The sequence below is a fragment of the Empidonax traillii genome, unplaced genomic scaffold, assembly GCF_003031625.1.
Source record: "Empidonax traillii isolate 1590-97213 ecotype Southwest subspecies unplaced genomic scaffold, ASM303162v1 scaffold793:size290412, whole genome shotgun sequence".
Lineage (NCBI taxonomy): Eukaryota > Metazoa > Chordata > Aves > Passeriformes > Tyrannidae > Empidonax > Empidonax traillii.
In genome coordinates, this window is record NW_020955986.1 from 186,624 (window position 1) to 213,406 (window position 26,783).

General features: G+C 42.0%; 1 protein-coding gene across 1 annotated transcript in view; it reads right to left on the reverse strand.

Annotated features, from left to right (window-relative positions):
- Window positions 1-1,695: 1,695 nt before the first annotated feature.
- Window positions 1,696-26,783, reverse strand: part of HECW1 (HECT, C2 and WW domain containing E3 ubiquitin protein ligase 1) — a 94,813-nt gene continuing 69,725 nt past the window's right edge. Inside the window, exons 22-27 of the mRNA XM_027901507.1 lie at window positions 21,771-21,869; window positions 20,225-20,354; window positions 16,342-16,488; window positions 15,524-15,638; window positions 14,098-14,296; window positions 1,696-6,789 (exon numbers count right to left, since the gene is read on the reverse strand). Coding sequence (XP_027757308.1) covers window positions 6,678-6,789; window positions 14,098-14,296; window positions 15,524-15,638; window positions 16,342-16,488; window positions 20,225-20,354; window positions 21,771-21,869 — 802 coding nt within the window. The 3' untranslated portion in view covers window positions 1,696-6,677. The remainder of the gene's footprint in view (window positions 6,790-14,097; window positions 14,297-15,523; window positions 15,639-16,341; window positions 16,489-20,224; window positions 20,355-21,770; window positions 21,870-26,783) is intronic.

A 26,783-nucleotide genomic window follows, 5' to 3' on the forward strand; every position in this document is an offset into this window, starting at 1 on the left:
AATAAGAACCAGGCTTTGTATTTCAGGCAGAATAAGGTATTGGGTTTTTCTCTTATAAATTTAGTTCCAAGAGGGTAGGAACTAAACAAACAAAGCCACACACTCTTCATCTTGATAAATCCACGAAAGGTATTTTCAGTCAAAGTTGATTTTCAACTTTACCAGAATTAAATTAAAAAACAATAAAAGACTGTGGCTTTGCAGCTCAAGGAGGATTTATGATTAGGGGAGACTCAGCAGATCCTTTGTGGCTTTGTTCTCCAGATGTGACAGCTATTGTCCAGTCTGGCCTCTTGTACAAGAACGAACATCAGGCTGCAAGAGGATTTATTGTCCATTGTAGGTAAAAACTATGGCACTGCTACCACAGGGCAGGATTATTATTGCTTTGTAATATTCTATAGGATTATGGAGTTTTGTTACCATGCCAAGAGAGACATCTAATGTACATAGAGAATGCAGGTGTGCTGTTGCTCTTTTTTAACAGAAATTCGATAATTATAATATATAATAGAATGGGTTCTGGTAAAAGGCATAGTTCCAGCCCACACACACGGATCACTGCTGCACAAACTGACACCTCTGATGCACCCTAATGATCAGCAACTTGTTTCACTGCTTTTTAGTAGATATTAATTTTCCCTTCCTTTATATGTGAACGACTCAGAGAAATCTAGCTTAGCGTGACAAATGGCCTCTCCCTCCCTTCTTCCTCACGCACATGCACATCACACAAACAAGTTTTGAACAAAGGCTGCGCTGAGATCTGGATTTTTTGAGCATGTGCATGGGCAGGTGCTGCTCGTGCCACCACCACCACCACCATCTCTGCCACAGGAGAGCCAGCAATGGCCTGGGGACCTGTGCCCCTCCACACAGGATGAAAGGCAGTGCCAGCTGCAGAGGGTCTCTCATGAGTTCTCACAGTCACATAGTTTCACATTTGCTGTGCAAGATATACTTACCATTTCTGTTGGAGCGTCTCCCCCGGATTTGTAATTTCCCTCATAAAAACTGTGCCTCACGTTCAAGCTTTCCCATCCTTCCCATTGTATCATAATCCCTTACGGGGTGCCACTTGTGTAAGAAAACAGGTACGGTCAGCAAGGTGTCTGCTGACGGTGCATCTGAGGCGCGTTAATCTATCCTGGAATGTGCTAATGAAACATGCCTGAGATATTACAGTGACGAGCAGCAGAGAAATGGGTGTGACACGCCGAGATGCCAGAGCATCTTGCTATGTATTTGCTGTCAACACTTAATGCAGACCCAGCACATGCTATTAAGAAATCATCCTTGCACTCGCATTTCATACCTGTAATGCAGTAATTACATCCAGAAGCAAGGTATGCGTAAGCAGCGTATACATTTCCTTTGTCCCTCCGTTCGACCAGACATTCTCCACAGCGTGGAATAAGCTCACATGCTTTCAAAGCAGGGCTGGCCTTAGGGTAGTCTGGGAGAGTATGGGGGCACTGGTTACGCACACTTACGGGGAGAACCTCAAGTTTTTACGACACGTACCTTGAGAAACTGAATTAAAGCAGTGGAAGGGCCTGAAGGCAATGGTCAGAAAGGATACGACCCTGGAACCGCAGTTCCTGAAATGAGTGGGCTTTGACCAATGCCAGTCTCCACCCACTCTAACATACATCCTCTACAAAATAACTTGTTTGCAATAGACAGTCCACACAATGCCATAACAAAGTGATTTTATTGACATTCCTCTATAGTGATACGGTCGAATAGAAAGCACAGCCTGAGTATCATGTGACATTTTTCTGTCAATATAAGCAAAATCAGTCCAATAATGAGGACCTTTCCTGCCATTGACTTTATGTAGTCTTTAACAAAAACCATAACAGACATTTCTGTTGGATAAATTGGAAGCTGCAGGGAATTTGGCTAATGGTACAATATTTACTATACCTAGTAACTACTATCTACAGGCATCTGTTTTTCTACTAGAACAAAGGACCTACATGACTCACTAGAGAGAAAATAACAATCCAATCTTTTGGACCTCGTGATAACTGGAAAACCTATCCCAGATTTAGTACATTGCAGTAATTTTATCTTTTAATAATGAACACTGAGGTACAGCAAGAATAATAAAAAAGCACCGCATTTGTTGTAGAAAGATCTGTTGGTCTGCATTTGACTGAAAGTGTTTAATCTTGACTGGGAAGCCCTATTAATATTACTATGGAGACAGGGCAGATATTATTTCAACAGAAATTAAACAAATCTCCAGTCAAATCTGTCCTTCTGAAATTCCACAGGCTGTCACAGGATTAACAGTGAAGGACAGGTTTAGCTCGTCTCCTGTGCGTTTATATTTTAGCTTATTTCAGATTCGTTTTTCATGTTCAAATTTAGTATCCTGTTGTTTCCAACTAGAGGTATGTCAACTGCTTGTTACAGTGAAACTGGAACAACAAAACACAAACCCAGCAAACACCCCCCTCCCCACAGGCTGTCTCTCAGACTAGACTATGAACTTAAACCTCAGCTACAGTCCATCGTAAAAGTTCACGGGCACTTGAGCAAACCAGGTGAAAAAAAGTCCCCTGTGTCAGACCTGCACAAAACTCATGATTTCTCCATTAGGTGTAGTTTGGACCACTCACTTCTTTCCTTGTGATAGCCACGGGTCTCCCTGGAACATAAAAGTCAAGTTTTGAACATGCACAGCCACACGACTGAAGCCGAAAGCTCATGTAACGCACTGCAGACTGAAGTGACAGCATTTGGTAACGCTGTTAACAGTAAGGTACAGCTGTTTGTACTGGATCAAATCCTGCATAGCTTATGTGGTTGAACAGTCAGTGAGACCACCTCAAGGTGGAAGACCTACTGGTGATTTAAAATACCTGTTTTCATTCTCTTCAGATCAATGCTAGTAGGGCAACAGGATTTCATAAAAAAGAAATATCCCCCTCCCTCCCTCTACCATTAATACTGTCATGAAAACCACTTTGAGAATCATACAGGCCCTCTGAAAACATACCGGTTGTCAATATTCACTGCTCTGATCAAAAACCAGAATTCACAAAAGCTGTCAGATTGCCTCTTTCATTTTTCATTTGCATTTTAAAAATCTATTGATGTTGATGCCATACCTTAATCTAGCCACCACCATTATCTAGTCACCACCATGTTTAAAGGGAACTGAGGTTTAAAGAGCTGAAAAGATTATTCCACTGTAAATCTGCCCTATGGAGTATCTTCTAGTCTTTCCTGTGGGGAAACAACGAAACCAGAATTTCTGTAGTCAACAGTCGGTGTGTGACAAATGCAAATGCAGACTTGGGGAGTGAGTAACAGCATTTGAATCAAAATATGAACAGGGAAGGGTATATGTCTCGCATATGCATAACAACAACAAAGTCAATTAATTGCTTAATGGGCAGGTTAAATAACAGGCCAAGGGAGGTGGGTTCCACCCTCTCTCCTGTTAGCACCATTCACTGCCTCGCTCCAACACCACGATGCCACTTAGATGCGTGGCTTGCCCTTTACTTCAGGCTGGGACTGGATTCTGCCCATGGTATGACACAATGAAAGGAGAAGCATCGATCTGGACATCCTAGAGTTTGAAAACCTATTGTGGTAGGGGATTGGGGAAGAGAGAGGGAAAGGACTGGAATGGCAGAATACCAGAACACCCTAGTATGGCAATGTTCTTTCTCTTTGTCTTATGAAAACAGCCAATTGTCTCTATTCCTAGCTTTAGATCCAAAAAACTTGCAAGGAAGTCTGCATGACCTTGTCAACTTAGAAAGCAACCTTTTAAAAATATTAGGCTGTGGGTCTGAAAGACAGTTTGGATCAAGGATTTTGATGGGAAGTAGCTGGCTGTGCTGTATGTTTCCCAGAGCAGGAATACACAAAGTGCTTGAGATGGCATCTGCCAAACATAATCTACTTTACACAATCTAGCAAGTGCCAGAACATGTCGTGAAGAAGAATTTTAGGAGAAAGCTTTCCATATTTCAGTCAGTGGGGTTTGATGCTGTCTCTGAAATACAAACGTCTTTTATTACGCTACAAAAAATAGTTTCACTTTTTCTTAATAAAATATAGTTTTAAAATACTTAAAAAAATTCAACTATACAGCATTGTAAAGATTGGATTTTTTTTTTTTTTTTTTACACTTTTTTACTATTTTAATGAGACAGCTCTTGATTTTCTCTGGCCAAACATGGACCAACCAGCTGGATGCTTCTCTTTCTTTTCTTCTAATGTTGGAAGACATCCCAACATTTGACATAGTGCAGGTAACTATAACACATCACCAGGAATAAATTAAGAACCATACAGGAATCACTGGACTTTGGGGCCCGGAGGTGAAGAGGCAGAAATTGGAAGGTTTCACGTTCAGCCTTTCCTGGTGTCACTCGTTCTGGTGGAATTTGTGTGGACGTGACAGATGCTCTCAGAAAAATGCTAAGTTTTCCATCTCTCCTGAGCAGTGGGGCTGGTCATGTGGAACAGATGCCTGAGAGCTCCCTTATGGAAATACTAAACATCATTTTTGGTGTTTGGTACAATGAAGCTGGCCTGTAGCTGCAGCCTCCCTCTGCAACCGTAAAATGATTACTCAATAAGAATAGTAACAACATACTATAAAATAGATTCTCAGTAAAAACATACATGAAATTAGTATAAAAGTGGCTGAAATGTCACAGAAATTGAATGAATGGGGCAATTTAAATATTCCAGTTTTTTACTGTATCATTAACAAAAGCTACTCTTTCTGCTTAGAAACATGTTTTTGGGTGCATCACCTCTCAAATACCTACTGTTCTAAGAATAAAAGCAGGAGAATGGTGTAAAACTCTCAGAATGCAGTTTTTCAAGTGAGATGAGATTCTGTACAGCCACCATAAAACCATGCGAGAAAGTAGCGTCCAGTTTTTTCCTCTGGAGAGAAAACTCAGATGTGTTAGACCTTACACTAATCTCCTCATTTTATAACGTTCTGAAGCATAGCTAGCACAAAACTACCAGTAACAAGCCCCCAAGGGGGTGTGGTATTTCATGTGAGCCGCTAGACGCTGTGATGTTACCTTCTCACTTACCTTCACAAGGCTCTCTGTTCGTATTTCACGCATCCTTTAACATATTTAGTGTCAGAAGATGCTCGTACTTCCTTTTCCCAGTCAAGACAAACACTTTCAACCTGAGATTAGTCTTGGAAAACAAGGGCAGCAAAGATTACTAAACAGAACATAATCAGAGCAGTGAGGTGGACTGTAAGAGCCTCAGCAGAATTCATCCAAAGACAATCAATCTTACTGCTGTTTTGATTTTGTTGCCTGGATTCAGAGCTGGAATGCAAAATGCACCAAACTGAAGAGGGTTATGTCTGTAGTAACAAGAGCTAGATCTTTAGTTTAGTGGTATCTAGCATGACTGGAGGGCCTTTGGGCTTCCTCCAAGAGGAAGTGCAACAAAGTCTTAACCCACAGAGAGTTACGGTCCTCTTCATCCCTGACAAACACCCTCAATCAATGCAGCTTCTCATCTGACAGACCTTAGATGAAAACATTTTGTCTACAACCAACTGCTCTTGAGGATATGGGTGATTCCACTGAACAAGAAAACAAAAAGGACAGAACCGAAAACCACCCCCAACCAGCCACAGATTAGCCCAGCCTGACAGAAAATAAATGGCTTCTGACACAGGGGATGGGATTGTCTAAATTTCTCATTTGGAAAGGAGCATTTTCAACATCAGAAAACAAAGATCTGGTAAACAGAACCCAAGAGTATTCGTAAGAGCAGAACATTCTTCTTACTTCCCCTTTTCCTTGTCATATACAATACTAAGGTAAGGGAGCCTTGTCCTTTATGCTACATAATAAAACATCCTTCTTGAGTGTGCACAACCTTGTGCTTCTTGTGTGGTAAACATTACAATGGAGATGCCCCTCCCAATATCTCTGAAGTGCAAGTTCTCTCCAGTACTGGCAAGCAACAATCATAACAATCGCTGTTATGCTTTGCATTGCATTACAGGTTGGGGTTTTTTTTTTTTTTTGAATTTTTGAAGGTCATATCTGCACCATGTATCTGTGCCAGTTCCAGCTGATGCAACTGATCACGAGTTCGTATATAAAAATTTCAGTTTTGCTCACAGATGTCTCTCAAATGGACAATACACACAGGGAAAACAAGGATGGATGAAGATATATTTGACCAGCTCCTAGTACTGGATTCAACAGTTAAGAAGATGGGCTGTGAATTGATTTTAGAAGATGTGGGTATATAAAAGCTTGGAATGCTTGATGAGGGTTTTTTTTTTATTTTTTAATCAACGCAGGTGGAAGTAAACATTTATTAACATTTGGTCAAGTGTAGTGTAACTTGCATTTGTATTTTCATTGTTATTAATGGAGGTATGTAGAGATATACAGAAACCTTGAGACAGTTGTTTTTCTATTGCATACAGACTAGCAGTCCATTGGAAACAGAGGATGAAAGCATGAAGGTTAGATCGCTGAGGGCGGCAGTTCTTCATGCACAGCTTTTGTAATCTTGATTTTTTTTGTTCTTGTTGTCGTTTTTGTTTTGTTTTCAAAAATAAAAACATGGGAAACCAAGATCAAATGATGGTTGACAGGAAAAGTGACATCATCAGCCATAAAAACACCAGAAGTGCCTGAACCCCCTCATTCAAGTCCAAAGGTGCTAGTTTCTTCAACAGCTGTCAGCAGCTTTTCATACAGCATAGAATATGAGGGGTAAGGTGGAAGATCCAAACGGTTGAAACATGTGTGTGCCCTGCAAAAGGAAAATATGCTACATGTTAAGTTTAATCTAAAAAAAATTTGAGAAAATAACAACTGAGAGAACTCGATCCTACTGAGACTCAAGACATCCCAGTTCACTTAAGAGAGAGAAAAATAAATTCCGACTATTAAAGGAAAACCCTTGAACTGCACCAAAAGAGGAGGTGATGAAATGTATGTGCACATACACGCGGATATTTCATAAGGAAGACACAGACTAAGTTTAAATGAAACATCATTCTCTGATATCCCTGCTTTAGACGTTGCAGGGGTCTTGGGGAATCTTGATGGAGAAGAATGCTGGAGGTCACTGAGGAGCCCTGATAGAGGGAAATTACTACAATTTTGGTTGCTTTGAGATTTTTTTTTTTTTTTCCACAAAAAATGGAACTCAGCTGTACATCCAACACGAGCAGCCAGTAAGTTTTGCACCAGTGGACAAGGATAACGTTATGGACTATACTGACAGAATGGGCTCAGCGTGTGTTTGCAGTGAGGCAGGGCTGACTGGTAAAAGACCATCCAGGGATCTGCTAACTGAAGAAGGAAGGCTGCTGAAAGTGTTCCTGCAAGTCAGCTGTTGGCCATCTGCTGCAAGTCTGGCCTTTCAATGTTATTTATTTGCGGTAGCCAAGACAAAAGCAAAACACTTTGTGCAGAGCAAGCTGCAAACTTGATGATGACCATCTCTTCCCCTGGCTTTACCATTGTATTTACCCTCCATCGTGTTTACACTGGCAGCACCTTCAAAAGAAGCTGTGGAATGGGTTCCATGAAAGCCTCCACCTTGGTGCAGCTTTTCTGGCAGCAGCAATTAGACCCAGAGGCAGATTACGTTTCACTGTGTGGGGTGCTACACACGTGGGGAGTAAAGAAACAGCCTCTGCCCCAACAGTTCAGCCATTTCATCTGACTGAGAAACTGCAGAGCTCATTCAACAAACAGGGATGAAGAGGCACCTTTTCATTAAGATTGTACGAATTTTTTCAGGCAGCTTTTACATGATGTTAGCAATATTTCTATTTCCTCTTGCTCGCTCGATAAATGTGAGTTTGCAAAACTGTGCAGAAGGAAACGTAGCCTCAGTGACTGATGATGTCTGGGCTTCTGGCCCTGAGTATTTTTAGGAGCCACAAAGTTGTTTTACATCTAGCTTTCTTATCTCATACTTGAATTCAATGCTATTTCTTCAAAACTGATGCAGCAGAGCTATCTTGGAGAAAACTACATGAAAAATGTGCTAGTCACCTCTTAGGCCACCCACAAAGTGTGAAAAACATAATACCAGAAGATGGGCTGGCCTGAGACTTGTAGATTCAAAGGGAGAGTTTTATCAGGCACCAGTGGTGAATCATTAAAAACAATCAGGCAACTGAAATAGTCAGAGGCATGTAATCTTCACTGCATCACAGAACTTCAATTAGGAGAGCTTTTACCATCCTTTTTCCCCTTCTGAATGAAGATTTGTTAGCTGGTCACTCTCAGAGAGAGTACAATAAACACAAAATTTGTGGAAATGAGCTGGGAACACTTGAGTTAGTGAAAAAGGAACATTAATAAACCCACTATTTAATTCATCTCTTGAAATTAAACATGGCAGCTCATGTGTATTATCCATGAGTAGCACTACACTGTTTATTGTTTATCTCAGCAATCTTACGGCAGCGTAAGTTGTTTCTACAATCCATTGCCAATACATATCAACCACTGGGAGTTAATTAACTGAAGGATTCCTGTAGTCCATTCAGAACATGTCTATCACAGCAACAGGCAAAGACAGCCAGTCCTGAGGGGCTCAGCTGCCTGGCTCCAGAACTGGAAGCAGCGTAGCCACGGTGGCTCAGGTGTGGATTCTGCTAATGTAACTTTGCAGAACCTGAAGGAAGATCTCTGTATGGTGCTCAACCACGGCACATTTAACTGCTTGAGACAACAGCATCTCAGGCATTGCTGTTGTGCATCCCATCGTGTGGTGCAGACGTATCCACAGCCACCGACTTTGATGCTTACTGTCTTGCAGACATTCATCTTGACTGATCGTTATCCATTTCAATGCATGCTGATTATGAAACAACAATGCTGTTGACTTTTAGTCATCCTTGACCTAGGCAAACTCAGAAAAAAGGTAATTCCTTTCCTTAATATGAGGTTTACAGGAGTGGGATCTTCTATAGGAGGTCTCAAGCAATTTACTGTAGGGAGAAACTATTACAAAGAAAGGGAAAAAAGTTAATGTGTCTAGAAACACTGAAGCATTTTGCCAAGCAACACTCTCATGTTCACCACTTAAAAAACAACTTTACAGAAAAAAACCCTTTCATTCCAAAAAAAGGCATCAAATTAATCAATGAAAAATAATTTTCAGGAGTACGATTCAGGTTAGGTTTACACTTCTACCTACTTCTGGTGCAAACCACAATATATTGCTAAAGGCAAAGCCTGAGTTCAAATTCTGGTTTGTGAAACTAATATGAATCTACTGCAGCTCCAATGATGCCTGTGAAGCCCACCCAATCTTACAAAAAGGTAATTATGCACAAAACTGTCTATTTTACATTCAGCAATGGGCCTAATTGCTTCTTTGCTGCAAAGGTAAATTAGTCCTGAACCATGTCAGCCTCCTACTGCCCATCTCAGTGAGAGTGTCTACAGTAACCAGGGGACGTTTGCTGCACATACTGGGGTGAAAGCATTACATCAGAAGTGCAAGAAACAGTCATAGCAATAAGAAAATATTTCTTTCCTTGATTAAGCCTCCTACCACATAAGCCTGGTGACATTTGAGAGGGTGTTCAGGGAGTGAGAGGTCTGGAATAAGAATTAGATTGGTAAGAGCTTTTATGGGAAGGATTCTGGCTTCTCTAGAAGAAAATGCAAGATAAAGTCACGTAAACCAACTGTGACCCTCATATGCCCTCATCCTCCAAGTAAGTAAAGCAGTAAATGGACCACTTAAAATTTCATTCCTCCTGGCAGACTGTGTTTATTGCTTAAAGTAGTTATGGTGGGTTTGAACCTTTAATCTTGCTCACTGTTCACAGTACTGCGCTATTTCTTTTCTTCTAAGAATTCTCTCTGAAAATTTTAAGTTTTTAAGACTTTTGCATTCATCTTTTCTTTGTCACTTCCATTATTCCTCAGAAAGATGAGAACCCAAAGGCAGTAAATGTGGGCACAGAACCCCTTAATTATAGCTTGAACCCATCAACTAAAATAAGACTTGCATTCTAACATAAACATGCCTGTCAGGCACAAACTGGGCAGCTCTCCTTTTCACCTTGCTTTCTTCAGATGAACCCACAAACCTCTCTTTGATCAACCTCAGGACCCACAGGTAGCAAGTTTTGTTCCTTTTGACTTATATCCTGTCTGGAAACCGGTGGTTAATAGATGAATGTAGATTTGTAGATAACATTCCCGTTTTATGTGAGAAAAGAGGACAGTGAAGATACGGAGAGATAAAAGACAGCAAAGCCCATGCAGTCAGTCCACTGGGGAAGAAGGAAATTTTGAGAAAAAACTTCTTTGTAGTCACACACAATCCTTCTTAGTTGCTATATGGGATTCTGTGGTGATTAAATACTTGATCATCTGACAGAGAGGGACAGAATTGTCTTACAAAAGTTCAGACATTGACTAGCACTGGTAATCTGTATCATATATAACATGCATTACTGTGCCAAATGAATATCTCTTCTGATGAAAGGGTAGTTGCAGCTCAGCACTGTGAGGAAAAGTGACCTCATTGTGTCAAATGTGATCATTTGAATCACTGGGATACATTCTGAGGTCCTTACCTAATTCATACTCAAACAGACATAACCTTGGAACTGACAGGAGTTTTAGCCAGGTGAGGAGCACAACCAGAAGACGGGGCAGTGGTATTTGTAGGCACTGAACACTTTTGATGACTGAGAATTTTAAAAGGGGGAACTGTTGCCTTTTATGGCTACAGTAGAAAGCACTGCCAGTTCTTTGTACAGCTTTGTTTTGGGCCAGGAGTTCCAATCCCATATCAGATCCCATATCAGATCCCATATCAGATGAAGCTATCCCAGCCAGAAAACCCGTGGCTGTTCATTAATGTTTGGTGGGGAATAAACAATCATTTCTTACAGAACTACTGCTAAAACTACTGGTTCAGTCTAAAACACCTGCATGACCCAGGAAAGGTGAAGAGAGGCTTCCTGCTTCAGAAGAGTCTTTAGCTGGAAGAATTCTCCCACCATTTCTACTTCAGGCAACAGTTTTAAGAAGTAAAACACGTAACTCCTTTATTTTGGGGGCAATGCTTTGCATATTAGATAGGGAGAGTAAAACTCAACTGTGACGAACACATAATTGAACCTGTTATTTCACATGACAAGCCGCAGCAGTTTGGAAGAAACCCTGCTGCAGATTTACACTGACAGATCTGCACACTGACTGCTGGCAGTCTCTTTGGCACCTGATTCAGGGTCATTGTCTGGAGGTTTGTCTTCCTCACCCTCAGTGCTTCGAGAAGCACTCTAAGTGTCATGTATTAGTGGTTATTCTTTGAAAAGCGTTGCATTTTAGAAACTTGCACCATGCCTCTTTTCTGGGAGCGCCAGGTTGTTGTTGCAAGTGCAAAAGCACAGGTGGTTTAGGTATTGCATTAGGTGTCACATCTTTGCTCACTACAAGCAAACGGCAGTTGCATGCTCCATTGCCAAAGCATAAGGACAGGATGCAAGGGAGAGTCACCCAACTACTTCAGCCATCTGGAGCAGAAGCAAGGGAATACAGAAGAGAGTCCTCTACCCTCCTCGTAGAGCTAAAAGTTCTCAGTGCTTCGTAAAGCAAATGAAAACCGAAAGGCCAGACTAACCTATTGCCAGTGACTCACCATCTACCTGGATGTCAAGAATGCCAAACACATCAGCTTCCCTAATACCTTTCAACACACTGCAGACTAAGACCTAAGGCCACCAGGACAACTATGCATAAACACACAAGCAACTAAATCTGATGATTTCTAAGACGTGAGAAAGCTGGTGGTTTTTTCCCTAGGACTTTGAAAACATGGAGTGACTCTCACTGTGAAACTGCAGAAACTGTTGGAGTGAGAAGTGAATTTGTTGTGGTTTACTGTAAACAGCTAAAGTTAGTTAAATTCACATCACAGGGGCCAAAACGCCTACAGGATATAACATATGACTGTTTTTTAGCCTCTAAGTAAGTACATAAATCTAAATAAACATGAGAAAACCATAAACAGGCATTAAAAAAAAAAAGTTTTAAATGATATTCATTTATTTGCTTAACTAAGGATTTAGGGAACCTCCAGGTTTACCCTGTGTGTTTTATGTTATTTCTTCACACTGTGTATACTTGGCAGCAGCCCATAATTTTATAAAAATGTAGGCACTAATTTAAGGTGATCAAGCGGTGTTTATTCCCCAGGAGCAAGTGTTATTTCTTTTTCCCCTGGCTGAAATGAATGCAGAGCTCTAAAACTTCTAAAAGTTGCTACCAACTTTCACCTGGAAAAGAGGCCTCTTTCAGGGAGAGCAACAACTTCGGTGATCAGCAGACAAACATAAAATCATTAATGTGAATATCTCGGGGCTAACTGAATCTAGGTCATAAGTAATTCCTAGGTTCACAAAGAAAGTTAAGCAGAGCAGAAAGAGGCCAATTACCTTTTCAGAACTTGATGGGTCAGCCCAGGGCATTTTCTGTGCAAAGAAGGAGTGCAAAGAGAACTGTGCAGAAATGCTGCACAAGTCTGTGACTGCTAGTTGCAGTCACAAGGCAGGAATGCCCTCAGTAAGCTCTGAAACCCTTACGTAGAACCAGACTACCTAATTCTGCAAATGAGGATCCAGACTATGCATAACAAACTTCTTCTCAGGCTTTCTTTCCCCATTGCTGGCTGGAGTTTGGAGTCATCTCACTGACCTTACATCTTCTCATCTGTTTTTAAATCTAGCTTTCACGTAGGCTCTAGTTCTCCATATCGTCTCTATAGAGTCTTTATAGCAGAGGGACATAAATCAGAATGTACCAGATGAGACTCAGCTTAACAATTTTAAAAATCTGTGTTCAGTTGGGATGAACTGTTCCTTAAAAACGCTTCCCTTTTCCTGACTTTAGAAGGAGTCCATACATAAGGTGCCAGCTCTGAATGCCTGCAGATGCAGTGCCCTGGTCCAGTTCCTGCATCTCCTCACTGAATAAATGTGGGCTTGAGCATGGACTAAGAGGGTGATCAGATTTGGAATTTGCCTCTCTGGAGGACTCTGTAGGTTTGCAAGTAATGAGAAAACTGGACCAGAGCCTTTGTTAATTGATCGTCTGAAGAGATATTTGCAAGGTCTGCGCCAAGAGATTTTTGCTCCATGCCACGAAAGTGACCTCCTTTGGGCTGCAGCTGAAAGCAAATGATAGGAGCAGGGAGACAGCATCCTTCGGAGGGAAAATGTGATGTAAAAGGGCCATGTAGCAAAAGTGTCTCGGAGGTGCTGAACTGCTGTGCAATGTCAACGGGGCAGAGCCTCAGGCAACTGCAAGGACATTCAAGAAAAAGGTGACTCCCTTCAGTGAGAAAGGATGAGTGCTGGTCACCCACGAAGTGGCGAAGCAGAACTCAGAACTGAATGTATCACTGGCTGTGCCAGGGCTCTCTTGGGTGGCCTTAGGCAAGTCAAACCACCCCTCTGAGCCCCTGTCCCTTTGTTCTGAAAAGGAAGACGACCCCTCCTTTGGGAAGCACTGCCAAATCCGTTGATTCAGGATGACATTATAACTCATTTGCTCCTAGTTGGCTGACTGAACTGGATGTAACAAATTGGATATTATCACCACACGGTCTGATGTCCCATCACTAAGATTCTTCATTATGAAAAAGTAGAACCACCAGAGCGAATGAAGGGATTATGCTCAGGTTCTAGTCAAAACTCAGAGACAGGTTTTGGCTTTCTCTGTAAATTCACAGGTATTTTTACTAGTACTCTGGAAGCAAAGGGAACAGAATCAGTTGACAGGCTCCTGTTGGTCTGGATCTGTTCTAGAATCAAAATAAGACAACTAGGTTTGGATCTGTGGAAACCTTTATCTTAACCATTTCCGAGGATTCCAACTAGTTTAAAAACCAAAAAGGTAGCAAAATAAAACAACTCCCAGTATAATTACAGAACAAACTGATAATTACTTCTTTCTTGGTTTTTCTTTTTTTAGGTGTCCTTACTGCATTCGTTATCTTTCCCTGGCAGGGAGGTGCAGCAGCGTACCACCTTTCCCACAGCAGTTCTGGTACCAACTCCCCCTTGGGACATACCTTGGGAGGGAGGTGATTTTCCCCCATTTCTCTATGCAGAAGCGCCGTAGGCCGTTGCTCCCCCGGAGAGCGGCAAAGCCCTCGTATGGCACGCTGGACGTTCCCGTGACGAACTGTAACAGCCGGAGCCTCTGCTCGTTGTTAAACCTCTCCACCGCTGCCCAGAACCACCGGATCACTATGTGTCCATCGTGGTAACCTGAACCAAGAAGCAAGAGGGATTAAAATCACGCCCTCCTAAGTGGAAGGTGCAAAGCTGAAAAGCGTTCCTACTGGCACGGGTCAGAAGATCAGCTTAAAAGATCATGTCCTGACAACATACCTTGTTCTTCTTGAGCAATAGGTGCCAGGTTCCATTTTGTCCTGGCTGTGGGTATTATAATATTACTAATCAATTTCAAACCCCGAAACTCAAATATATATTCAAGGTACACTGGCCTTTCACAAATCCCTTGACAACAACTGGTGTTACACGCACGAGGTATTAAAGACCAATTGCAATATGCCACACAGTGTGAGTCTTAATAACTTAACAATTTCTCGTTCCCAAATAAATTCTCTTTTGGATCGCAGTGGTGTTCGACATATGGAGAGGAGCTTGCTGCCACAAGCCCTTCCCTGGCAAACTTCCCACCTGAGGGGCTCTGTGCCTTGGTTTGTGCTAGTGAAAGCCAGCATAAAACCCAGGCTGAATCTGTTTCAGTAGCTGAACAGAAAGAAAGCAGGAGAAGAACTCTGGGGACCAGCTGTGCTTGGGGTAAGCTATGTGTTTCAAGGCAACACAAAGGCTGGGCAGTGAGCAGCAAAGACTTGAAACCTTGAATTTCAGTGGAGGATATATGAACCTCAGGGACTTTCCATTTGTGGTGCAGAACCGGTGGATTTCACATTTATCCATCATCCAAGACAGGCTGGATAAATCATACTCAGTGTTTAAAGCAAAACCAGGCCAAGCAGCAGAGAAGTGACATAGTTTACGCTAAGAGGGGACATTTAAGCAAGATCTGTATGTTGTTGAAGTGTAATTGGGAACTATGAAATTCAGCTCTTGCTTTCAGCTCCCTGCTGAAGCCAAGAGGACTTGTGAACTACTTTCAGTGAAGCCAGGAATTCATTCACAGTCATCTAAGTAACTTTTAGATCTAATACTGCAAATCCATTTAAGTCCTTAATAGTCAAAACTCCTGCTAAGTCTGTAGGGACTGAATGGATAAAATCTGGATAGAAGTAGCAGAAGCAACTTCAGCACTGTTACACCTCTTGACCCAAACCTGAGATCTTATTTCAGGAGTTATTCTTCACAACAACTCTCTGAACAAAATAGGGAAATTTCCCTTAGGAAAGACAGAAGGAAAAGATGGACCAAGTCTTTTATGTTTTAGACTGAACCAGTCAAGATATTAGTAAACATGAGCAGGCAGTTTACCTCCACGATATTCCGTGTTGTTCCTCCAGTCATTGAGATCTATTTCTGCAGTGCCAGCTATAACCAGCTCCAGTTCTCTGGCATCAAAAACAGAGACGAGCCTGGAGTCTACAACCTAGAACAAAAAACACTTGTAAGCACAGTCTGAGATGGGAAATAAAGCAGATGCAAAGTCTCCTAAACCTATGGCTCTGATGGCCAGCTGTTTACTCTGATGAAGTCTGCAAGCTGACAGCTAACTTCCACTCCTCTCCTGATGAATCTGTGCTCTTCTTCAGGGAGCCTACAGATGAAGGGAGTCTGATGAGCTGCGAACAACCATCACACGTGAGATTTGGCCAGCCCGAAACAGTAAAAGTGACTGGACACAATCTGTGTAGAACATTCTTCGTTGTTACATTCATTCTGACGAGTGATCTTGATAAAGCCTGGAGTTGTAATACGGACAATTTATTCTGTATTTGTTTTACACTGGAATTCGATTTCTATTGTGTGGGAGTGCCCTCAGGTCTTCATCTAGGGTAGAACAAAATTTGCAAATGACTACTTCTCTTACTAGGTGAATGGAAAGCAATGTCCTTCTTAACTCTTGATCATAATGCTTTATTTATATTCAGGCTACACATTTCTTTCCTTTCTTCCTTAATGCTAAACAAGCCATACATATCCAAGGTCCCCATCCCTACAGATCCAGGAATCCTTGCTGTTGTGTCTGTGCAGCTCTTTCCTAGGGTCCCAACGAAGCACAGTTTAACCACGGGGGTAATCTCATTCAGATGAGGAATGGGAGACCGTGGGAGCATCGCTTCGTTACTTACTTCGTAGAAGCCACGGACCAGGGCCTCTGTCTGCTGAACCACTCCTCGTTCCACTCGCCACTTGACCATTCTCTCGATGTACTCTTTTTTGTTCTTTTCTGTCACTGCTGTATTTGCCCCTCCAGATTTCAACTCTCTCTCTGTCACCTACAGAACGAAGATAAACAGTGGTGTAGCAATGTATGGATCACGTTGTATTTTAAGCTCAAGACTATCCAAGCAACGGTACAGGAAACAACAGCAAGGATGGAGAGGCAACCGAATCGCAGTCTTGGAGTAGGCAGACTGCTCCACCAACTGGAAGAGATATCTACTTGTGTCTTAGAAAACAAGCATTACCCTTCCCCAAGCGCAAGTAAAAGTGTTTACTCAGAAATGCCAGTAGCCAAAGAAATTATCATAAAATGAATACTCCCAGTACACTACCTAAAACAAGACCTGTACAGTAGCCTTGCACAGAAAACAAATAGTCACTCTGGGATTCAGGTCTTTGTGTCAGCCATCCAAACCTGAGAAGTGTCTGTACTGTAAATAATTTTTTTTAAAAATCAAGAGCTAAAGCATTTAATTGCTTTTAATGGTTAATTTAACTGGCTTGGGTTACTAAGACTTGAGATTGAGAAGGGATTTAAGGAATCAATCTGGATTCTACCCAGCAAGCACATACTCCTTCTCCCATGTGACAGAAAATAATATTTATCTTGTAATTATTTTCACATTCAGTTCAGTGGGTTTAAAAGGAAGAATGTTTTGCTCTCCTCTTCAGTTTTCTGCTGCTATAACAATGATGTCTAGCACAGATAGTAAATGGAGCTGCACAAATACATATTCATTATTAGTGCTATTTATATTATTATCTATTTATTAGCCCAACAGACAGCACAGAGAGTATTTAGGTCACTTTACTTGAGGGACCTGTTGCAATATTAGGAATTAAGGAAACATTGAATGAGTCATCTAACCTGCAGCTTTGTTGAGAAACAGCAAGAACAAGTAAGGTTGGATGGAATGAGTTAGGAATTCTTAGCTGGTTCAGGTTAAATTCCCAAACGTAAATCACTGCATCACCATTATACAAGCGATGCTGCTTTATCCAGAGGATAAGACTCTGGCCCAGCTGCCATGTTGTGTTCTTCAAAGCTGTGTGGCAATAAGATACACCTAGAAAACCAAAGACTTAAATGTTGTCCAGCTTTCAGCACAGCTGTAAGTCCAGATGTTCTAAGTCTCCTGCAAGATTTCCCCCAAACATCTACACAAGCTGGTGATTTCTTCAACTTCTCATTATCCATATGAATTCAAATACAAGTAGTTCTCTGGAATTGGAGGCCTGCAATCAAAGTGTCCCTATTTTTCCTTTCTTGTTCACAGAAGTATTAACCACAGCCGTGAGCTGTGGTTAATTCACAATCAGGTTTCAGAGTAGCAAGGAGACATTTCAAACGCACTAGCTCATCTCTTTTACCTGACTGGAGCAATAGCCAGGGCTCAGAGTCAGGCTGTATCCACATATCGAGCTCAGAGACAGGCCTGAAAGGTGACAAAGAACACTTTCTGCTAGCTAAAAGCATGAGAAACTACTTTGGGTGACAAGTAACTGACACCTCTCTCTGTCTTATAAGTGAACTTCTCAAATTAGCATTGAGTCCCCAGCAGTAGAAATGTGCAATGCTCGATTTGACACTGTACCCTTGCTCTTACAGGAGTGCTCTGGGTCCCAGTATACAAGAAGGCTGTAATTCATTCTAATTAAGAAAGTTCAAGAAAAAGAATTTGGCCTGGAAGGCTTAAAAGCTCAATACATACCAGAGATGAGACAAGAAAGGAAAAATGACAGAAGCAGTGACTGGTCCACAGTAAAGTCATTGTGGAAGCAGACAAAAGGCTTGTGACCCATCTACCATGCAGCTTCTCAAAAAGTCAGTAATTCTCGTTTCCCTTATCCAGCCCTTGAAATCCAGCTTCCCAAATATTAGCAGAGCTCCCACTGTGATGTACACTTGCACATGTATCCAGCAAAGCAGTGCTCAGAGGGCATTTAAGTGCTCAGATACTCTCGGCATGCAAGAATTTCCAACTGGGATCCATCTGTGAGCATAAAATGTGACTTGAGATTTCTTTGCTACTTTGCTGTCAGCCCTTAGCAAGCTTTAGAAGGGGGAAATTCCCACTTTCACTTTGGACTCTGGGATTCTGACAGCTGTAATTCACAGTGAGAACCATTTTTTAACCCATCATTAGTTCTAGCAAGGTTAGTGTCTAGTACACATGAAACAAAGTACTAGACAACATGTGAACTAGAATCAAAATCTGCCTTTTAGTGTTCTTTTGCTTTCATACCGCAGCATCTACAACAGTTTTTTTTCTATTCTCTTTCAAATGCCACCTTCCACAACAGACTCCTATCTAACTGTCTAGCTCTTTGCTTTGGGGAAAGTATAACAAGTAATTAGTGTGCCAAATGTTACCTTCAGATGCATCAGAGCAACTCAGGTTGAGATTCTTATTCAACTTTGTAGTCTTCCAATGTAAATATAAACCTGTCTTATCTGCCTTCGTGAGTATGTCTGTATGTTTCTCTCTGTCTTTTTGTATTAGTCTTACATGGCCATACCTTCCAGGGAAACCACTGCACTGTCATCTCAATGTCATACAAGCTCTCAGCTCCAAGTCCACGAAAAAACCCTTCATCTGAGTCTGGGGAAAAACTGTGTTATTGTTCCTACAGAGGCTTACTACTTCAGTTCTTTGGCCCCATCCTTTTCATTTCATCCACCCTTAACTCTGGCTCAGCCTTCGTGACCTTGTACTATATGCAGACTAAATTCAGCTTGGAATATACACCCCGAAGCCTTGCTTGCTTTGTGTTACTTTCAAGCTTATAGTTGAGCAGCCCTTTAACTTGCAGGGCCAGAATTCCTCCCCCCAGAAACTAGTCTAACTGTCCCCTAGCTCACACAACTACTCTAGCTTTGTGCAAACTCCTCCTGGCAATCTTATTTTGAAGCGGTAAGAGCCGTTCTCTGTATATTCCACCTGATCTCTCCGCTCCCTTTGACACTCTGTGTCTGTTCCTCACACATTCCCTGAGTGTCTGCAGTGCTTGCTGAGCGTGGCTCTTCGGCCCCCCTCGTTTTCAGTATCACCTTGGAGGTCCTTAATCTTGTTCTGAATATTGCTCTGGGTCCCTTGAAGGTTTTCCAGAGGCAGTTATAACCTAGCATGAGTTGCAACAGCAAAGAGCACCAGGCCCTCTGTGCAAGCCAAAGAATCCCAGAGGAGACACCTATTCTGGGTGCCAGACTTAAGACTTACCTGCTGCACCCTGTTTAAGGCTATAGTTACCCAAGATCAGTCAGGTTACAATGACTAAGGTAGAGCTGAGTTGTAGAAAGCATAATAAATGGATGTACATACCAAGTTGTTAAGTAGGTGCAAATTAAGCAAGAGATACAGGATCTAACAGGGAGACATTAGACAAAACAGTGGTGAGAGCTGCCGGGTCCTACACCACCTGTCAGATGTTTTTCTTCCCTCCTAACCCCCGTCCTTTCAGTCACATCAGCTTTGAGTTACATTGCTTGCATTCACCAAATGCCACATCTGTGTGAACTGCATGCTGGACAGAAGAGCTGCACTCCAGAGAATTCCTCGTGCTCATCAGTGTGTGGCTTAATAGGCCTGTAGGGGAGTTGGTATTTTATATTATACACCCTAAGAATAAACATCTGCCTTGGAACAGGTGGCTTGAAAGAAACAGAAGGTGGGAGAAGAAAATGTTATTGAAAGGCTAAAGGATTTGTTCTGACAGAAAAGTGTTCATCATGCCCGACTCTGTCAGCTTCAAATTTGCTTTTCAGATGTTTTGCATAGCTGTGCTCACCTGTCCAAACACCTCCTCGTTCACTGTGAAGGTTAGATCCAGGATGTCTGTGATGTTGTTATCCTTCATCCACTGCAAGCTCTGATGGAACTCTTCATCCAGGTACTCTAAGTCACTTAAATCACATGGCCTGATTGAAAGACAAGAAAAAAAACGATAAGACCCCATGACTGCTGGCAGGATGACTTCCTACTAAGTATGTGAACAAATTTATGCTGAAGATCCAACACAAAGCTGATGTTCATTTGGTTTTGTCAACATCAAAGCCTGTTACAAGACCCTCTTGAGGCAGTTCTGCAACTGTCTACTTTGCATAGCTAGGCTCAAGGCCAAATCTCTTGGCTGCCTGCACCGTTTGCTGTCAGGAGACACCTCTGGGGCTTGATTTTATGTGATTCTTCAGCATGCCCTGCACTGCAGAGCACATGCTCACCTTCAGCCCCACCATGCTGTACCTGGCTGTTTCCACGTACCTACCCTCCTCAAGGTGAGCTCAAAGGACTGACATAAGGCACATCAGGCAGCCTAAATTTCTGCTACTAAGGAGCCGTCCTCGTTTGCTGAAAGGACAGGTGGATGTTATGACCAGCCTGGTTTCAAACTCCCTAAAGGGGCAATAGGGATGCAGGGAGCACTCCAGGTTTCAGGCTATTTCCAGACTAGATCTGGTATGATCGAGATATGAGCATTTGGAACCCAGCAATACTCATTGTTAAAAAAAAAAAAAAAACAAACAAAACACAACAAACCCCAACATGATAAAGAACTCAAAGGACTGTTAAGACAATTATCTTTGCTGATCTGGAATCATCTTAATTGATAAACTATTTCAGCTAAGCTTTACTCTGCTCTTTGTCATTTAATTGCAGTATTGACATAATACTTATTATTATGTCATTTTCTTACTGCTGCAAATTTTATGTACCTTGTCTTACTTCAGTCTATTAATTAAGAGGGACAGATTGTCAATCAAATATAAACTAGAAATTGAAAGTAATGTACTACTGAAAGCTTCCGCTTACTAATATAAAAGACAGTAGAAGACCAAAAGGAAACATTCATTGTTTTTATCTATATTAGCATTCCTAATTAACCCAAGTAGTGCTCTGGAATGAAAACCTACTCCACCAGTGAGGCATGACATATTATGTATTTATTCTTAATATGACCTCACTCCTTTTTTTGTTGTTATTTTATTTCATTCCACCAAAGACGCTTTTCAGTCTTCCACATGGTTGAAGTTTTGTAAGTTTTCCTCAGTAAACTCGGGAATTTTGGGTCAGTACTTTCAAATGTGTGTTCCTACATACGTCATACTTATTATTCATTTTTATCAACATAGTATTTATGACTGGCAAATTCTTGGAGAAAGTAAAGAAGAATTAGAATGTGTTAATTTTCTTCAATCACAGACCGACCAACCAACACCAGAAAGAACCTGAAGGTCAGGGTGCTCGAAGCAACTCATGAAAGGTCTGTAGGACTGTGTCTCTGTAGGACTCACTGTGGGTTCACTGTTTCTGCGTGGTTGCACGCTTATACTTACAGCCTTAGTAGGGCTTTGTAGAACGGCCTTGTGAAGAAAGCATCCAGAAGGTACTGATGGATGAGAGCAAGGCCAAGAATACGACCGCTGAACCTGAACCTGTGATATAAAAGCACAGAGTAAACGAAGTGTAACTCGAGACTGTCAGTACAGAAACTTACATAGGTAGCAACTGTTTTTCTTTTTTTTGTTTCTGAATTAGTTTTTTACATTTATTCATTGATTTCTTTTTTTTCCAGGCAGATACTTAATGCCACCCCTCCCGTGTCTGATTAATAATGGATCTCTTCTTGATCCATCTCCTACAGTGCCTATACATGCAGCTGGTACGTTATGTGCTCTCCTGTGCCAAACCAATAAACACTCACCTTCTGTGAGCTTTAGTTGAATGTTCTGACACAGACTGACCCCATCAAGCACAATATTTAGCCAATGAACTACTGTAATGTTCTACCTCACCAGAAAACATACTATCTCAAAAGAGTTGTAAAGGATATTTGGACAATCAGTATATCCAGTTTCTGACTAGTTACAATCCTGTCCAAGGTGGGGCTTTAAAGTACTTTAAAAGTTGACTTCATACGGGAAAACTGAAGTTCAAGTAAGCTAACTGTTGTGACCAAGGACAGATTAAAATCACCGTCCCCAGACTGTTGTCTTAATGCTGATGCTCAGCTGTCTTCAGCATTTACACATTTCTATGTTTTTTTCCTAAGAAAAACAACCCCTAGTCCCCCACAGCAAATACACTCAAATAGTACCCTGCCCATTACAGTCTTCAACTTGTCATGATAAGCTGTGAAATTTTTCTTTCTATGATTTCTTCTATGAGTTAGATATTTTTCCATCTAATCTACTTTTAAATCAATAATCTCAGACAAATAAAGAATTGGTGTGAGGTCAAGTGAGTTTGATTTTTGTAAAAACAATACCCAACAACCATTCAAAACTTGTTTATTTTTAGAAAAGGAATAGAAAAAAAAAAAAATCTAACAAGTCAAATATGAGTACTCCAAGCCTGAGCTGACTGACATCACAGCGAAGTTTTATTGCACAGAAGATGAGAAACAGATCTAAAATCCAAGAAACCATTCCTTCCACTACAGGAACCAGCGCAAAGACCTCTCCTGCATATGAATGAAACACGAGCCTCATTGTAATAAAAGTGACACAAAATATCCGTTCAGTCAACTTTATGCTCACGGGACAGAACAACAAGTGCTCAGTATGTCAAATGGGGCACAAAACAGCATGCTGTGGGCCCAATTAGCATTTACATCACCACAGGAGCTGCCTCCGGGTCCCCTGCATCCAAGAAAGGTGCTTATGACATGCAGCTGACTGGCAACAGAGGAGTGATTATATTATCCCCTTACAGCTGTTTCCACAGCGGCAACAAAAGGCAGCTGTTGGATCTAGTTAGGACCTGCTTCACTTCACTTGTGCTCTGGTGCAACGTTTCCAGCAAAAAAGCAAGGGGAAGAGGGGGAGCTGACACAATGAAAGCACAGTGGAAGCCAGACAGCTCAAAAATCCCAGAAATGCCGAGCCTATAATCCATCAGTTTTATAGCACCTTCAGGATCCATAATCGAGTCCGCTTGTCCTAAATAACAACGTCGGCTTTTTCGGTTTTGTTCCTCGCCCCCATCCGTCCCCGTGCACTGAAAGCCAACACTGGATGAAAACACTGCGAGCACTGGGGTGTTCCTCCCTGCAGTGCTCAGCTGTGCAGGATGGGGCAGGCAGCAGCCATCTGGAATAAAGGAGAGCTGAAAGTAAACTGCCAAGAAAGATTTGGGAACGCTGCTGCTCCTCCTAAAAAAACTGCTCAAATGCGTAAACAGCGTTCCTTTCCTCCTTGCTGGATATATCACTGTACCTCAGCGTGGCTCTGAGGGCATTCATGCAAAGCTGACATGAAGGGGCAGTGCACCAAGACCAAGGTGTTTACAACCACGGGCACATGTCAGGGTGGCCGTTAATGGTGAGTTTAATTTGAGTCAGTGCCTGATGGCAGAACGGCACCAAACCATCCAAAAGCCATGAGTAGCATTTCTGTGTGAAAGGACCGAGCCTGCTGGGTCAGCCTAAGCCAATGTGGGCAGTGTGGTTCATCGGTCTGGCCTTGCGCTTTCAGCCCTCAGGAACACACCAGATCTTGCTCAAACAGGGGGTATGACCATAGCTCCACAGTCCTAGCCCTTGCAGTGATACTCTGTATGAAAACAAGTCCAGTACTAGCTGATCTAGATAAAGGGAGATGATGTAACTAACAAGACATTGCCACTCCCGGTGCCCACCAATACAATGGATAAAAAAGCTGCTGGCAGCTCCGTATCACCCCAGAAGACCAAGTGCTTCATGTCCAAAGTGTGTGAGCTCTCCAACCCACAGACCCCTCTGCCCTTGCACAAAGCTCTGGTATCTCTGCAAAGACTTGCTATGCTTGACTCTGTGATCTGAAGAGCAGTCTACGACAAGGTCCTCCGGCCCCCTGGCCAGGTTGGACAGGGCCTGGGACCAGAGGTCACACTGCTGTGGTCCAGCAGTGCACTGAGAAACACTGATCATGGCAAGCCAACGGATACCTGAGAAACACGGACCACGGTAAGTCAGTGGATGCCTATTAAAAGGTTTGCTGCCGTTCTCAGAGAACAACAATACAGTCCATCGTGCTGCCACTACAATCAGCCAAGTATAACAGTCCCACTTGAAATGTATCGGAACTGACAAAAAAGCAAGAAGAAACAAATTGCCCTCCTCACAAAAGCCAGTTAAAACAAAACCAGGCTCCTGTGTTTATATTTCTTCCTGACGGATTTAGAGCATTGGTGAGATGTAGAGGTGGCTGAGACAGTCCCTTCAGAACAAAACAAGTTTTCTCGACAGAATAAGCAGCGCAGAGGTAAATCCTGGCTAGAGGGCACATACCTTCCTTAAACCTGACTTACATTTATCTTTCCAAGGAAATGTAAAATGCTTGTTTGGTTTCTTTCTAGCAGAAAAGCTAGTTTGGGAGAGCTGGGGAATGCAAGGTCTTGCTCTGGCCTTTTCTTTCAACACCCTTCCCTCTTGGAGACAATGATTGAGTCTGAGTAATGTGCTCCGGCAGAGAGTGGAAATGCAGGAAGGAGTTAATGACCAGGAAATGGTGGAACGAGAGACAGAATTAATGAGCAGTAGAGCTGCTCTGGTTTGACTGCCTATTGACACCGTTCTTCCACTCAAAAAGCACATTGTGTGCACCTGCTTTCTGGCTTTTAACAACACTACTCTTTGACCCATTTGCAGGAGTTTCCACAGTACCCAGCTAACTCATTTTCCTTCTGGAGGCTTCAGGTGCCCCTGAAACAGCCTGTTGCAAAGTAACAGGCTCATTCCCCTCAGTGGGACTCTCTTACTCTGCATACCTATTGCATATCTGTGTACTGAGGGAGAGACAAATCCATATTCCATAGCAGCGACTGGGCAACAAATTTTCCTGCAGTTGCAGCTGGGTTACAGGAGATTTAATTTACTCCAGTTGTTATCACATAGGACCAGAGAGCAAGTCAGGACCCATAACGACACTTTGTTACAGGGCTCTCTCTTAACCGGTTGGATGAATGCAGCTCTACTTTACACGACAGTTTTAGCTTGGATTGAGATGGATAGTGATGTACCTTGAAAACATGGTAATCCATGTGTAAGGAGGAAGAACAGGTTTTATCATTCTATTGGGGATGCTTTGGGAACCATACCTTGTGGGCTAAATTGGGTATGGTATGAAAACTTTTAAATCCTAAACAGAGGAAGCACCTGATGGGATTAAAAAGACTGAAAATCTTGCAAGCCTTATCTCACTCAAACACATTAGCTGCATTTAAGTGTGCCCTTCTTGATGCAGTAGCTTGTGAAAAAATATTCAAAGAAGGGCTCAAGAGAGATAAATATAACACGGTTCACATCAAATTTGAAAATGTCACTTCCCTTTCATAAGACTAGTGAAAACTTGCTTTCATCTGTAAGGCAAATTTACACTTTCTCTTGCACCAGTTTTAAAGCTTTTGAATGTTGTGCAGATGAACTTCTGGCCACCTGAAAGACAAACTGAACAAATGAGGCTTCACTGTAGTACAGGGTTTCTGTCCTTGGCAGCTCTCCTGAGGCAGAATGATATTTGTCAGGTGGATGCCCGACAGCTGGACAGCCTATTAGTCCTTTCACAGCAGGAGAGACTGGACCTAATCGCAATCATTATTAGATACCAGAAAATCTAACAAGAGGAAATATTTAGAAAGGCACAGTCACAGGAAAGACTTCACTCTGAACATGCATCTTATTAGACAACAGAGAATTCAGTCATGAAACAGAAATTTGTAGGGAATCAGGCATCATAGATTCAAGAGGTTGCTTGTTTTAAAGGGACAGTTAAACCCACCATTGTTATGAAGACACTCACGAACAACCTGAAGGCCAGAAACTGCTGGTTAAAAGAAGTAAGAATCCATTCTTATAGCCCAAAAGTTTCTGATACGCAATCTTGTGATATGAAGGGGGGACAAAACATGAAGAGGAAAATGTACTGATTCTGTGATTTCTGAATTTTGGTGTTATCACCAGCACTAACACTTTATAAATGAAGAATTTTTTTTTTTTTTTTCCTAATTCAAGAAAGAACTAAGAATGTGTCTTTTGCAAGAAAGCTGACCAGATGGTTACATCAACTCTGCCTGGACTCACACACTATGAATTTTAAGCTAAACTGGCCATGTGTTAGGTATATGCACCAGTATCCTTGTACTGGCTCGGTGCAGGACATGACCAGCATGTCCTGTGTGAGCCACATTTACAGAGAAATAATCTAGGAGTACATCAGATCACCTTTACAAAACCTTGGCAGTGGATCAAACCCACGCTCCTATCAGCGTTGGTAAACAAATGCCTTTCTTTAATTTGGAGTGCGTGTTTAACCCCTACCCACACAGATGACAGAACGCTCGAGCGGAGCAATGCGATGACACGGGGCGTT